This window comes from Ruditapes philippinarum, unplaced genomic scaffold (assembly GCF_026571515.1).
Source record: "Ruditapes philippinarum isolate M1 unplaced genomic scaffold, ASM2657151v2 ctg17866_1_1_1_1, whole genome shotgun sequence".
In the NCBI taxonomy this organism is placed as follows: Eukaryota; Metazoa; Mollusca; class Bivalvia; order Venerida; family Veneridae; genus Ruditapes; species Ruditapes philippinarum.
Window position 1 is genome coordinate 617 of NW_026860444.1, and position 16,475 is coordinate 17,091.

Here is a 16,475-nt window from a genome sequence, read left to right on the forward strand (position 1 = left end):
ACTGAAAATATAAATAAAAAATGCTTTTATTGTTGGGCTTTAAAAGGCTTTTTAAACTATATAATCAAGGGAGGAAACATAACAGCCACATAAACAAGTAGTCCCTAACCAGTGTTTATTGGCAGTTTAACTCCTGGTTTATTTCTTCTTTGTCTATATTGTGACAAATCACATGGAGTGATGGAATATATATTATGCATCTTTATTTATTAATATATTATGCATCTTGAAAAAATTTTTGTTTATAGAAAGATAAAAAAAAAATAATAGAAAACTTACCTTTCTGGGATGACCGGATATAGGTTTTTTACCATATATGTGGTGTAAAGCTTTGAATATGTCTGCATTGTTGGTGATGTCAGTTTTCATCTTTTCCAAGAATATGAATGCTTCTTTCAGTGTTTTCTCTGTGTATTTATTACTGTTTCTACACACAAAAAATCAATGTCCCTCTATTTTTATGCTTTGCTTAAAAATTTCATTTGTTTCTATCTTAAAGTCATTTTTTTTTGTTTGGTCATGTTTCATGTTGCACCAATAAAGTATAGGTAATATGGCGTCTTTCCAGCTTTACTGGTACAGGATGACCTCAAGTGCCCTTCCATGCATTATTTCAGGCTAGAATGGGCACCTGACTAGAACCATCATTCAATAGGCTAGCTGGATAGCTTCCTCAAAAGAAAGAATAAAAAATCACTTTTGGAATTCAAACCCACAGCAGTGAGGGGCAAGTGGTTTGAAGTCAACGCCGTTTACCACTTGGCCAATGACGCTTTTATTTTTTTAAATGAGATTGAAACAAATCTATTCAACATCATACACCCTAACTTTATTAAGTTGTCACAAACTACCTTGTACCTGGTGTATAACTAGTTTCAAAACAATATGAGATAGGAATTGTGAGGAATGGTTAATTATTATATTACTTTATAATATTCCAGGAAGTGGTAAAGTATAAATAAAAGTATTCTTACCTAAATAGAGAGTTGACCTTAGCGGCATAGCATATGACATTAAAGAAACAATCAGCTGGTAAACTCCTTAGGAACAGCTGCAGTGCTTTCTTGGCATTTCCCATCTTAGTTCTATCCATCTTTCCTAAAAATAGTAAATAACAAAGGGTCAGTATACATGATAAGTCACTGATGAATTAATTTTATCAATTTTTCTTTTGGTTGAGTTTTACATGGCACCAACACTGTAAAGGTTGTATTGCGACTTTCCAGCTGTAGTGGTGCAAGAAGACCTTAGGTGCTTCTCCTTGCATAATTTCAGGCACAACGGAGTTCCTGAGTTGAACCACAGTTCCACCAGGTACTGTATAAGTGGATATTTATGTGTCACAAAAATTTTGCGAATGTCAAAAAGTGGACTTATTTGCAAAGTATGATTTCTTGAATTTTATACTGTTTTTCTGATATCATTAATAAAGCAGGTTCATGTTAAGAATATGCTGTAATCTTTCTATTCAGGTGTTCAATACTTTATTTAGTTGCGTCCCTTGTTATGGCGGCAGGTCAAATTTTTACATGTGTAAACTTCTAGTAAAATTGGAAAATGGGAGTGGATATTAACATTTGGCGTATGAGAATAGGATGTTTTACAACTCGCTCTAAATCTGTGAAGCATTTTCAAGTGCTAGTTATCTCAAAGGGACTGAAATAGTCATTTTCTGGAATACTTTGTCTGTGCACGTGTGTAGCCATTGTGATTCTATTGAGTGGTGATGTGGAAAGAAACCCTGGACCACCTAAGCCTGATGTGATACGGGGAAAGGGACAACAAAGACATTCAGGGGTTGATGGTTCATGCAGTGGGCATGCTGATGTGCTTACCCCGGGTACCGGGAGTCTTGACAGTGTGGTGACTAGACAGCGGACCATATCCTCGTACACATTTTCACAGGTGGCATCCCCTAACAATAGACCGGTAAATGACACTAGAAATGCACGAAGTAAGTCTCATACTAGTACTAGTAATACAGACTCTGATATGTTTACTTTCCTTAGAAATATGAAAACTGACATTGATAGGCAATATGAACGCTTAGTTACTGAAGCCAGAGATATGAATTCAAAAATTGACTCATTATTCTCGACAATTAACAAGTTAAAGCAGGATAATGAAAGGCTAAAGCATGACAATGATTTGCTACCAGCAGAAATATCTCAAGTCAAAAATAAACTAGATGTCCTAGAAAACCAATCATGAAGGAACAATTTACACTTTAATGGAATTCTTGGAAATATAAATGAAGCATGGGCAAAATCTGAGGAGAAAGTTCGATCCTTTCTGAAAAAGACGTTAAATTTACATGAATTAGCCGACACAGTAGAAATCGATCGTGCGCATCGGATTAAATCAAACAACCCAACTTAGTGTACTATACTTGTACAATTCAATAAATACAAGGATTGTGAACAAATATTACAACGTTTAAATGATTTGCTTCAAGAAAATACATCTTATTCAGTTCAACGGGACTTTAGTGATAAGATCCGAATGCATAGAAAATATCTGAGTGAAAGGATGTTGACAGAAATGGTAACTATGCTGTAATTCGGTATGACAAACTGATAGTGAATGATTCTGTGTACAAATACGATGACACTACACAGTCTATTGTGTCAATTGGTGCTTGCCGGAGGATTACACGCCCACGTGTTTTACCACGTGGCCAGGCAAACGATGTTTTACATGTAATGCAGCAATTGGATGTACGAAACCATGTGAGTGCTGACGTAGATCCCGATCAACTGCGCTGTGTAAACCGACCAATAGGGAATGATACAGGTTTGACCGATGATGCTTCCGACTCATCTCATATAGAATAAGGATACGGTCAAGGCCAAATAAACAATGATTATTCATGTATAAACATTGTAAGTTGGAATATTGCGGGATTAAGTAAACATGTTGACAATGCTGAACTTATACATTTTTTCTCTTCTTTTGATATTATTCATTTGTGTGAATCATGGGGAAAAAGTGTTGGTGAATTTAGCTCCTTTTTAGAATCTTATATTTGTTATAAACATGTTAGAGCACAACGTTCTTATAGCATACGTAATAACGGTGGTATTGCTGTTTTTATAAAAAGCAGTTTATATAAACTGAATATTATTACACGTATTAAGAATACTTTTGAGGATTGTGTTGTATTATATTGTAATTTTTCAAAAGTTTTCAAGTGTAAAAATGTTATTATGTACTTTGTTTATGTATCACCTGAAGGGTCGTCTATTTACGATTCCAGAGAGGAAAGAAATGGCATTTCTTATTTACAATCAAATTTAGAAGAAATATCTTTAGAATTTCCTAATGATTTAATATTTCTTGCAGGTGATACGAAAGATTATTTAGACTTTATTCCACATGATAACTTAGATTTTGTTTTTGGGGAAGTTGAGTATGAAGGTAGTTATTTTGAACTGCTTCGAAATAGTAAAGACGTTCTACGTGGAAATAATTTTGGGAAATCACTAGTACAAATGTGCTGTGTTTTAGATGTACATTTCTTAAATGGAAGAATTAATGGGGATCTAGAGGGAAATTTTACGTGCGTTTCTAACAACGGAGCGTCCATTGTCGACTATATGATAGCCTCGTCAGAGTTGTTTGAAAATATATGTAACTTCAGTGTACTTGATCAAACTAAATCGGACCATTTTCCATTGTATTGTTGTTTAAAAAATTTTATGGTTTAAATGATAGTAATCGTAATACAAATGTTGTAAATAATACATTATCGGAACTAAAAATGTATAAATGGCGGGATCACCAATGATGGTGACCATTTTCCTGAGCAAAAAAATGCTCTACTTTTAGATAATGACCAACTAATAACAAGTCTTGTAACGAGCTATTGAAACTATTCAGTCTTTATATTATAATGCTGGACGTTATATGTTGGCTTCCAATTCATCAAACACGTTGCAACCACCTTGGTGGGATGAACGTTGTGAAATGCTTAAAAGACAGAAATACTCATTCTTAAGGCGGTTTTGAACATCAAACCTAAATGCATCTGATTTAAGAATTTATAAAGATAAAAATAATGAATTTAAGAATTATTGTTAGAATAATTTTTATCAGTACCAGTCTCAAAATCGGCAAAAGCTCATTAATAATAGAAACAATCCATGTTTTATGTGGAAACAACTTAAACAAGCAAAACAAAAGCAATTTATAGATTCAAGTATCGGAGCCGATGACTGGTATACATATTTTCATGGTTTATTGTTTGATAATGATATATTACCTTTAGATATAATAATGAAAATGATGACGTCATCATTGATAATACACATGATATATCAAACTTAAAGGGACCATTTATGTTAACGGAGGTTGAGTTAGCTATTCGGAAGTTAGCAAACAGAAAAAGCTGCGGCTTAGATGGAAAACCATCTGAATTTATAAGAATAGTTTAAACAGTATTGCACCTTATTTAGTATTAATTTTTAATCAAATATTTGAAACAGGTGAATTCCCTCAATCTTAAGGTCTTAGCATAATATGTCCTATACATAAAGCTGGATCAACCTGTGACCCGAGTTATTATTGAGGAATTTCTCTTATTAATACACTATATAAAATATTTTCAAGCATCGTTAATAAGCGTTTGTATGAATTTGCTGAAAATAACAATAAGTTTGACAAACCTCAGGCAGGTTTTCGGGCTGGGTATTCGGCAATTGATAATGTTTTCTGTCTTCAAGCTATGGTGCAAAAATATCTTTCCAAAAAAGGGGGTAGATTTTACTGCTTTTACTACAAATAATAATAATAATAAAGTATTAATGTGTAAGTACTACTCTTTTTTTTTTTTTTTGGTACTTTTTAATCTTTTTGGTGTTTGGTTTATATTGGGTAGAATGATGCACGGGGCACGTGATTTTCATGAGTTTTTTCGCGGTTTTAAATCATTTGAGGTTTACTACACAGTATACAAGGTTCACCAAATTTCTTTAATTTTATAAATTGTATATTCATGAGGAGACGGTTGATACCTGTTATATATATTAATAGAATGTTTTATAAATGAACATGACAAAGACTGGATTTTACAATGTGACTGATCAATAATTGTATTGGGAGAATTTGTCAAATTGATTTATTTTCTTAAGTTTTATCCAATTGTTAAGTAATTCTTTAATATAAAAAGAATATTCTAAAAGCAGGGTGCGGAGAGAGCCTGTTCGCTGGCCAGAGCTTTGGATTCTCCCTATCTCCCCCCTCTTAAACTATAAATTTAAAAAAAAAAATAATAATAATAAGAGTTGGGGTTGGGGCAGCCGGCTCGCAGCATATGATTAACCTGTGTTTCCGAATAATTATTTTTAAAATGGTTGTTTTTCGTTTTGAATAATTTTTTTTTCCGGCAGGATTAAAAAAAAAAATAATCCCATTTCATAGTATTGATCCATTGATTTCAAATTCATGAAGTATGTTTATAGTATAATTATAATCAACATTGTTGCTTTTACAGAAGTATTTATATATATAGAAATAATACATGTATGTACTAATTAAGGCGTTCCTTTGATATGACATTATATTGTGTGATGTATTGCTGTAAAAATGTTCATATATGAGCTTTAGTAAACCCCAATCTATAGAACCTTATCTGAGTTTTCTTATTTCTTGGTTTGGATTATATGGTTTAGGAAAGAAATAATTTATTTTAAGACAAACGAAGTGAGGGAGAAAATAAATAAAGATACATTTATTCTATCACTATTGATCATATAAGATCATACACAGAAATTTGCCCCCAAGAGGATAAAGTTTACAATACTATAGCTCTTATGCACTTATATTCTAATATGCTTACCAATACCTGTAAAAATATTCATATTCAATAATATTTATTCAAATCATAATGTCCCAGGCATCCGGAAATCAGGGGCCTATGCTGCAGACAACAAAGTCCTGAAGACCGGTGTCACAGTAAACCAGAAAGCAGTCTATATATTACAGCATGATTGTCTGCAGTATCAGAATTTTAAATATAAACATATATATATCTGATTTACCTGACATTTCAATGATAAACACATATTCTCCATTGGTTGCAATAGAAATCTTTCTTAAATCTGGCTGGAAACTCAACATACAAATATCTTTTTTGCACACTTCCTCTAAAAATAAATAATACAAATATTCTTTTCAGTATACGATGCTTTTTGCAACATAAGCAACATTAATCACATATCCATGCCGCATTTACAACTTATTAAAGAAGGTATTGCATAGCCATACATGTATAATGATGTGATGACATTTGCATTATACAAGCATAGTATAAAGACTTGAAAAATGTTAACATTACACTTTAAGCATGCCAATGAAAAATTGATACTTTTTAATGTAAACAATTCTTATTTTGGACATGTAATAAACATAATATCATATCTGTTTAGCTTCATTACAAAATTCTTTCAACTTGTTGAAGAAGAACTGTTATGCCCGCTAGAGGCTCACATAATATGATTTTATTCAACTTGTTCAATAATTTAATATTTACCTACCCTCATTCAATAGTCTCTATTTATGGAACAAATATAATGCAAAAAATTTTAATATGTTCATGAAAAATTGAAAATCTTTCACTTCTATGAGATATATAAACTATTTTTCAAATTTTATAAGCATTTAATTAGAACATGCAAGAAAAGTTACATGTAAAGCATACCAGATTTTGGGTTTTGATTTCCTAGGATGACCTGTGGAGAATATGGCTTCTCATACAACACACACAACTGTATATCTCTGTCAAACTTAAAGTCATCACCAATTAACACCTGTAAATAAATACATGTATACATATCGTTTTTAAGTGGCGGCATGGCCGAGTGGTTAACATGTCAGACTAGTAATCTAATGATCCCTAGCTGCGTGGGTTCAAACCCCGTCAGGGGCATGTGGTTGATTCTTTGAGCAAGAATCTTTACACTCTTACACAGTACTGGCTGCTTCAAGGAAGGGATTAAAAGTGTGTCTATAAGCTAATGGCTTCCTACACAATCATACTAAAATAAATAAATACTGTAGGAACAATATAAATACTGTAAATTAACAGTGTTTAGTTATCACTCCAAAGTTGTTATAGTAATTGATACATTGTGCAAGAAAACATATGAGCGGCGTCACGACAAAACCAACATAGTGCGTTTGCGACCAGCATAGATCCAGACCAGCCTGCGCATCCGCATAGTCTGATCAGGATCCATGCTGTTCGCTTACCAACTTACCAAGCATGGATCCTGATCACACTGCGTGGATGCCCAGACAGGTCTGGATCCATGCTGGTCGCAAACGCACTATGTTGGTTTTGTCGTGATGCGGCTCAATTTGTATAGATCTTTCTCCAGGCCTACTTTCATTTTCTGATTTGTTATTGAATTTCATATAATTGTACTGAGAAATGTGTAGAAAGAGCAAATTTTCATACATGTTGCATGATTAAAGGAAATAAATTTACACAAGCTAGAATTCTGCATATAGTAAATAAATTTCTAATATACATGTATTTGTACAAGTACTTATTCATTTTATACACAAGATTAATTATGAAGAAGTGTCAAATATAAATCACTACTTGAAAATCTACACTGAGAGGATGTTCTAACTAGACCTTTGGTTAATCAGCTATATTTTTTTAATGTATTGATCAATTTAGGTTATATTTCGGATATTTATTACTACACATAAGATGCATACTTCTGTAGAATTTTATTTAAATCACATTTCGATAAAATGTCAAACTTAACAGAAAAAAACAGTCTTATAAAAAGTCAAAGTCGCAAAATGGCGGCAAAATAACAATGTGAAAAGTCACTCAACAATATCACTTAACTGTCCTGGTAAAACTCTCTGGTTTAATATTTGGTGTGACCACCTCTAGCTCTCAGTAAGTGAGCACATCGTTGTCTCATCGACATAACATAGTTTGAAATAGTCTGCTGAGGAATGTTGGCCCATTCTTGGATCAGCATCTGCTCTAACTGAACAAAATTTGCGGGCGGATTCGGTCCGTTCCGAACACGGCAGCCAAGTTCATCCCACAAATGCTCAATGGGGTTCATGTCCGGGGATTTAGACGGCCATGGAAGAACTCTCACTTGTTGCTGTCGTAGAAGCCTCTCTGTGGTCGCAGCTGTGAGCGGGATCGCCCCATTCTGCATCAGAACCATACCTCGCCCACCGGCACGCAGGTGAGGAATGGCCTCCGGAATCAGAATCTCCTGTTGATATCTCAAAGCGTTGAGATTACCACGGATGACTACGAGGTTGGTCTTAGTATGAAAGGAAATCCCAGCCCAAACCATCACCGATCCCCCACCGTAGTGGTCACGCTCGTGAACGCAGCTGTCGTTTAAACGTTCGCCTCGACGCCTATAGACGCGCATCCTGTTGTCACTGTTTTTCAAGTTGAAACGGCTTTCGTGTTGGCCCATTCAGCACGAGTCATTCTCTGGTGACGACGGGCCCATTGCTCACGTCTTCGGCAATGTACGTCGGTAAGTACAAGGCCACGAAACGGCCTCCTTGCTCTTATACCATGATCACGGAGGCGGTTAAATACCGTTTTCTGGCTTATTGATCTGTTATGAGTGCCTATCGTCTGCCTGGCGGTTGAAGCTGCAGTTCTAAAACGGTTGTTAAGGTGATTAGCAACAATCTGTGCATCTTGTGCTGGAGTTGTCACTTTTCTGCGAGGTTGCCTGCGCTCATCTTCAACACGACCTGTGTGCTGGAACTTGGTGAAGAGGTTGGTGATTGTAGAGACATGCCTGCCAAAAATTCGAGCAACCTGCAGAGAGAACAGAAGACATGCAACTTCATATCATATCTGTACATTTTCTAAGCTACATGTATAAATGCTAAAATAATTTGATTAAATATTGTTATTTACAATAAATTATTTCACGAAGAATGATTTAATACCATATTTAGATGAACAGAATATTTTAATGATGAATACCTGTACTCGGGATGAGCCAGCCTGTAACATGCCAATTGCGCGAGCGCGTTCTGCATTGTTCATACGCAGCATTTCAGCAGTTCTATCACTAAAATGTTTTTTTGGTATGATTTTTGCTATAGAATACTGATTTGATAAGAAAAATCGATTTTGAGCACTGAATTCACAAAATCTCGTGCATAATTATAAAACTACACATGAAAGCACGTGCAAATTGGAATATCGTCACGGTCGATGATTTTCATGATTTTTAAAAAACATTGGCCATGTAATTAATTAATGCAAATAATAAAGTCCATACCTTTTACCATTATTGAATAATTTTAATTTAAAAAAAGGTCTAGTTAGAACATCCTTTCAGTGTAGTTTCCCATTAAACATTAAGTATTGGAGACACTGGTGCCATTTTAAGCATTGCAGTTAGTCCAGGGGTCAGGGCCTAGGACATTAATAGATGAAAGCTTAAGGGACTCCATTGAGATTTTATGAAATGAAGGGATGGGGGAAAAAAAATCAGGATTTTTGTATAACTTGATGTAGGTCTTGACAAATAACTTGTATACAAAATTTCAGATCATTCGTTGCATGGCCTTTCACTCGAATAGGCCAAAAACAGCATAAAATTGATTATCAATTCAATTCTGATTATTTATATATATATATTATCTATTGCATAATTTTTAATTCTTAATGTACCAGTTGATTTATACAACATTAAGTTATATTTAGTATTAAATTATTTTACTCTATTACACCTCAGTGGAGTTCCTTTATCGCACCTGCTTCTGCAGATAGATCTACTTGCTTTTTGGTCTAAAGTATTATAATGAAAACCATTCCCATTGCAGGCAATGAATCCATGCTGTATTCACCACAACTAACTTCATAAGTAACTCTATTCACCCACCTTTGCTATCTTGTTGTCTTCTTCAAATGTAACATTTAACTTAACAGTTTCCGAAGTCACTGATGTAACTTTATGGTAAGCTTTAACTGTGGCTGTCATACTGAACTTATATGGAACCTTGGATGGAGCAACATTTTTGTCATTTTTAACAGCTTTTTTATCTCCCTTATCTATAATATAAACAAGAGTTATTGTTCCTTTAACATTACAGATTAAAATGCAAAAGCTAAAGTATTACAGGGTTCGAAAAAAAAATATTTTGTTGTTGAAATTTCAGATATGTCAATTCTATTAAAGTCATAATGGAAACTACAAAATGAATAAAGTCATATAAATCCTTTAAAACAGGATGCTTCAAGTCTCATGATAATTTTAATAAAATATATCTGAAGCTTTCAGTGAGGTGAACTACTTTTTCTCATAACTTTATTACCCACATATGTAAATGACTCCCAGACTCAAAACTATTGAGTGTTTGTGTTAACAAAATAAATTTTATCTAGATATTTAAATATCTTACATGTAGGTTAATAATTGACTGTTGCAAATACAAAACAGGGCAATTCCATTTCACACACAAGATATAGGGTAAGATTTACCTGAAGAGTATCTTGGATTAAGAACTGTAGGAAGTGTAAACCTGAGTTGACCATCAGGCTCTTGTGGTAACTCTGTCACATATTTCAACACAAGTGAAGCCTCACTTTTAGCTGGAACATCTCCCAGCATGCAACTGACACCCTCTGAGGATTTGTCTCTCTTGTATATCATGGCTGCTGTTCCATGATTAAATGCATCTTCCTTTGTCAAATGTGCCTGTAATGGGGTAAAAAATATGTCAGCTCACTGACACTTTACACAAAGGAATGTCATATCTTTCTAGCATCTGCCTACAATACACTTGTACAATCTAGAGAATCATATTTTGGGAGATATTCATAAATCAAGAAGCAGCACAATCCATGTTTCCAAATGCTTAACTGCACAATTTCTAAATAAAGAGAGCATTTAAAATAAAAGTCAAACTGGCCTTGCTCTCTTATCTTTTGACTAAAACATTGGTGTGACAGCAGAGGCCATAAAAATGCATCCATATACGAGGGGTGTTCGGGAAGTTTAAAGACTTTTGCTGTATTTTTTTCCTTAATGGTGCGTTTTTATCCATATTTCACAAAATGTAATTTAAATATGTGCTCAATATGTAGTATAACGCTTACTAACAAGAATAGACAAATACCGCTCGAATTTTGTTTCTATAGGAACCGCATAACGCATACCCGGAGCACTCCGATTTTATCGTATTAAAGATAATGGTACCGATACATTTAATTGATAATATTTTTTTAAGTTTCAATGCACAATGTCAGGAAAAAGCAAGAGCGTTAAATACAATGTCAACGTCATTTCCTGAAAATTCTACTTGTAAATCGTTACAATTGTTTGAATAACAACGGTTTTAACATCACTGGTGCTTACCCAAATCAAGAGAAAAATGACGTCAATAGGAGACGTTGAAGTCGTGGGGAAACATCAAGTTTTGTATATAAATAGAAAAGACACCAACGGAGACGTATAAAATGATTCAAGCATCTAGTACAACAAAGAAATGCTGTAGATCGCTAGTATTTGGACGGCATGACATGTTCCGAAACGGAAGAGAGTCAATAGAGGATGTCCGGACCTCGCGTCGATGGATTTCCGAGTTTTTCCGGAAATCAAAGCACAGCTGCGTGGTTGACTCTTTGATTCCGGGTTGGAATTACAAATTGAAACCCAGAGAATAGTTTTGTCATTCGACAACATCTGGTACGAGGACACGTACGACAAATGGGTCAAGAGGCATAGAAAATGTATCGCTGTGAATGGAGATTACGTTGAGAAGTGAGTCGATATGATGATCGGGGAAATTTGATGTTAACATATTTAGCACTGACGTGACGTTAGCCTGCTCCGGGTATGCTTCGGTGTATGTTTTGTTTTATTTGTAATTTACTTATTGTTTAATGTATTTCATTGTAATTTTTACAGCTGGCTGTAAAAGAATTAAATATTTTAATGGTGTTTTTCTTGTTTTTCAATTCCTATTATTTATTAAACTACAGCAAAAGTCCTTAAACTTTCCGAACACCCCTCATATATCAAGTTAAAATTAAAGTTATTGACCATAAACAAAACAAGAGCTGTCGGTAGGACAGCAACGCTCGATTATTCTTAGTGCTTGATAGTAAAAAAAATGCTTGATACAGTTACCTCCTCCTGTTTACAGGTTGGGGTCATGATGGTAAACAAGTGTGCAAAGTTTCAAAGCCATATGTCAATGGACTTTGAAAATATTTGAACTATTACAAAAACTTTAAGGTAAATTCTAAGTCGAAAAAGGGGCATAATTCTGTCAAAATGCTTGATAGAGTTACCTCCTCTTGTCTACAGGTTGGGGTCATGATGGTGAACAAGTGTGCAAAGTTTCAAAGCCATATGTCAATGGACTTTGAAAATATTTGAACTATTACAAAAACTTTAACGTAAATTCTAAGTCGAAAAAGGGGCATAATTCTGTCAAAATGCTTGATAGAGTTACCTCCTCCTGTCTACAGGTTGGGGTCATGATGGTGAACAAGTGTGCAAAGTTTCAAAGCCATATGTCTATGGACTTTGAAAATATTTGAACTATTACAAAAACTTTAACATAAGTGGTTACGCCGACGCCGACGCTCAGGTGACTGCAATAGCTCTACTTATTCTTATCGAATAGTCGAGCTAAAAATGAAATGACATGTAGTTAGCATGGGTTAATGTGAGTTGGTAGGTAGGATTCATAAAGGTGAATTTACAACAAAGTTTAAAAATCCTATATCAATGCACTCTGATTTAATACCCACTTTTATGTTTCTTCATGACCTTTTAATCTGTAAATGGATAGGGCAGGTAGAACTCAAAGAGGTTCATCCACATACAGTTCTTGTCAATGTACTTAGAGTGAATGGCCACTTTAATTTTTAATTTAAGCAGGTCCAAGTAACTTCACCTTTGACCTTAAAAAAGGATTTGGAAGGTAGAATCCATCATTCAAAATTTGCATCTACATTCAAAGTTTGAAGTTTCTAGGTCAATGCACTTAGACTAAATGGCCACTTGATTCCTTTTTATAGGTCCAAGTAACCATGACCTTTGACCTTGTTAAGTGAAAATGAATGTTGCAGATAGAACTTATCAAGGTTCATCCACATACAATGTTTGAAGCTCTCAGGCCATAATACTTTATTAATACTTTATTAAATGACTATTTTTATGTTTTGTTATTACAGACCCAAGGGAGCGGTGGCCTAATGGTTAAGGTGTCTGCCTCTCAACCCAGAGATCACAGGTTCCAGCCCTACTCTGGTCACGACCATGTCTCTTCATATGGCACCAGTACTGGTTGGTTCCAGGAAGCAGACTCAAAAGTGATTAATAGAAGTTGCAAGAACTTGTTTCGCGATCAAGCTTAAATAAATATGTTTAAACCCAACTGACTCTTTGACTGTATGCAGAGCTGTCTGTTCAACACTTTTGAAGATTGACATTGCATGCACAACGTACAGTAACAATTTTCTAAGTTTACAAAGAGCCATAGTTCTGCCAAAATACATACTTGGAAAATGACCTATTATGATCTCAAGTAAGTGGAAGCTACAAAAAAATATTTTCAGTGATTGATGAGAAATAAGGTGGTACAAGAAGTGACTCATCAAACACTAACCAAAGTGTTATGCCAAAGCACAGATAAATAGGATAGCTACATTATTTGTCGAAGCTAAAACTCATTATAACCATTCTAGGTAAAACCCTAAAATTACATTCTCATGATTAATTTTTTAATTCAGAATTTTTTCTAAATAAGAGCATAAGATCTGACAGTCTGAAGTTTCAGTATATTTATAACTTTATTAAGAATTACCTCAGGCTTTCTCTGAACAGATGTAACGATGTGCTGTCCACCAATATCAGCTTCAAGCTGGTATACTGTGCCATTTTCAACTTCAGGCAATGTGAACACTGATGAAACAGGTGTTTTTCCTTCATTACAGTAAGTCAAACATGATGTAACTTCAGCAACATGACCAATAATATTTACATCAACTTTGACAGATTTGATTTGAACTAAAAAGAAATAGTGAAATACATGTAAAGGTTATGTAACTACAAATTAACAGAGAGGAAGATATCATTAAAAGATACATGACATGATAATGAATCTTCAATATTGTTCAAATAATTTTGAAAATTCACAAAGGGCCATAATTATGTCAGAGTTATGGACCTAAGAGACCTTGATAAATGACCTTGAAGACATGAATTAAGTTTCAAATTAATACCTGCAGTACTTTTGAAGATTGAAATATCATGCAAAGCTTTAACTCTCAAAATAGCACAACAAAAATCTTTTATAGTTCAAGAAGGACCATAATTCTGTCAAAATCCATGCTAAAGCCATGGACTTTTCATGACTTTGGATACATGTAGTAATCTCAAATAAATATGGGAAGAAACAAGCATACCAGAAGTTGCATGAAAAACTTTAAGCTGATGCCATTTATCTTAAAGACAGAAGAACACAGATGACCAGGCTCTCCAGGATGGAAATCAACCTCGTTGACATGTACATCTGTTCAGTTTGTTTTCGAGTTCCAAATGGTTAACTCAATAACTGGATATATAATTCCTTTCATTTAGTTTTCATTCCCTACTAGTCTACATAAAAATAGAAAAAAAACTTAGAGATAAATAGCTGGTAACAGCAACATTTGCATCATTGAAATTATCATAATGGCTTTTTCATTATGCAGCCACATATTGTGTACTAGAGTAGACTACTAGTGTCCAATTGATGCTCCTATCCGAATCACACTACATTTCGTACAAATTAGCGAATAATTAGGCTTTCAACTTACATGGTTCTCCTTTAACCGAGTTAAAACCGAACGCTGGTTTATCAGGGACATCTCTTTTAGCAATCGTTTCACTTTTCCTGGTACTCATTGAGATATAATTATGAAATATCAAACAGTGTTCATACAAATATTAGGTAGCACTCCACAGTTAATTTCAAGTTCCTGCCGTCAATGTCCTACAAGCAATACGTCTAATAATTCTGATACCAAACTACACAACCTGGAAAAAGAAAACACATTTTGTTGAGAACATATATGACATAAGATTGCAAATCTACAAAGAAATTATCCCATCTGCAATAGGCAGGCAGTCAAAAAAATTTGCAATTCATTCCGTTGAAGCCCAAAATCTACAGTGGCCCGAGACCCAAAACAACACATTTCGACCCTCTGGCAAAAAATATCTGCAAATATACAGGCTAAAGGAACACCGTCTCTGCTTTAGCAACTCCCTATACATGCAAAATATCACAAAGAAACTAGTCCTCAACCAGGTAGATTTTTTGCTACTGCTAAAAGTTTGTACCCCCCTGTAAAATGACTTCTTTTTACCGTGCATGCTGTATAAAAGCAATGTTTACAAAAAATGGCGGCCTTGACATTCATAATCAACAGCATGTGATTTCTGGCCATGTTTTCGAATTTGCCAGTGATCATATTAGATGTCACAAAAACAAATTTTATGCTGAAAATGCATTTTTTAAAGACAACCAGTCATTTAAATCCAGAATATTCACTATATCCAAGAAATCCTCCCTGGCCATTCGAAGCTGTGGCTTACATTACTGTGGTGTGCTACCTTAAGGGGCATCATAACATTGATTGATGACCTTTATATGGACTTTTTCTACAAATTCATGCATATTTCAATAAACAAAATGAAAATTTTTGCTGGGAATTGTTTGTTTTTTCATTATCTATGCCTTAAATGAACTATGCTGTTCATCCCATTTTCAGCCCTCGGCAAGCCTTTTTCAGTACATGTAGAATAAGAAAGTATTCCCAATGTAAAGTGTACACAATCTGGTTCTTATACCATCTATACAATCAAAATGTTCAAATATGTCCTTATAACATCTAATATGAAAGAAATATTCAACAAATTGGCATACAGTTTAAGAATATAATGGCTTCATGCTTCATATAAGGCAAAAATACAACAGATTATGTTCTTGCCAGACACCAAAATGTGCTATGTTTTTTTCAATCCTGCACAGTATAAAGTCCAAGTAGCATGCACAATTTTCATAAAGGTTTTATGTAAAGTCAAATTCAAAGAGACACAGCACTTATCATGGCCCTCTGAGCATTGTAGATCTATCAATGTTGGTCGCCCAGGGCATCGAAATTCACCAAGCGACACCCTGAAAACCAAATTCTCCGACTATTCAATCTCGCATGCCCAACTCCAAAATGGTCAAAATCTAACCCGAAAACCTAGCCTTAACATCCATTTGCACCTGTAAATGATTTCAAGCAAACATATCCCTTCGCACAAATATTTCGCATCACATGGAACACGCCCGATGGCCATATTCTACATGTACAGCTGAAATGCAATAAAAACATGCCTTTTTCCCACCAAAAAGTTTGGAAAATCAGGAAAATATCAACCGAATAGCTCTATATGTGAATATTTTCACTCTCC

General features: G+C 34.5%; 1 protein-coding gene across 1 annotated transcript; it reads right to left on the minus strand.

Moving 5' to 3' along the window:
- Positions 1 to 279: 279 nt before the first annotated feature.
- Positions 280 to 14,955, minus strand: LOC132760098 (von Willebrand factor A domain-containing protein 5A-like; the record flags this gene model as incomplete). The annotated part of the gene is made up of 8 exons (XM_060751994.1): positions 14,828 to 14,955; positions 13,834 to 14,036; positions 10,496 to 10,712; positions 9,897 to 10,066; positions 6,698 to 6,806; positions 6,039 to 6,143; positions 975 to 1,098; positions 280 to 427 (listed from the first exon to the last, which is right to left on the minus strand). Coding segments are annotated over exons 1-8 (1,164 nt in total), but the record flags the coding sequence as incomplete, so codon positions are not given.
- Between the last annotated feature and the right edge of the window lie 1,520 nt (positions 14,956 to 16,475).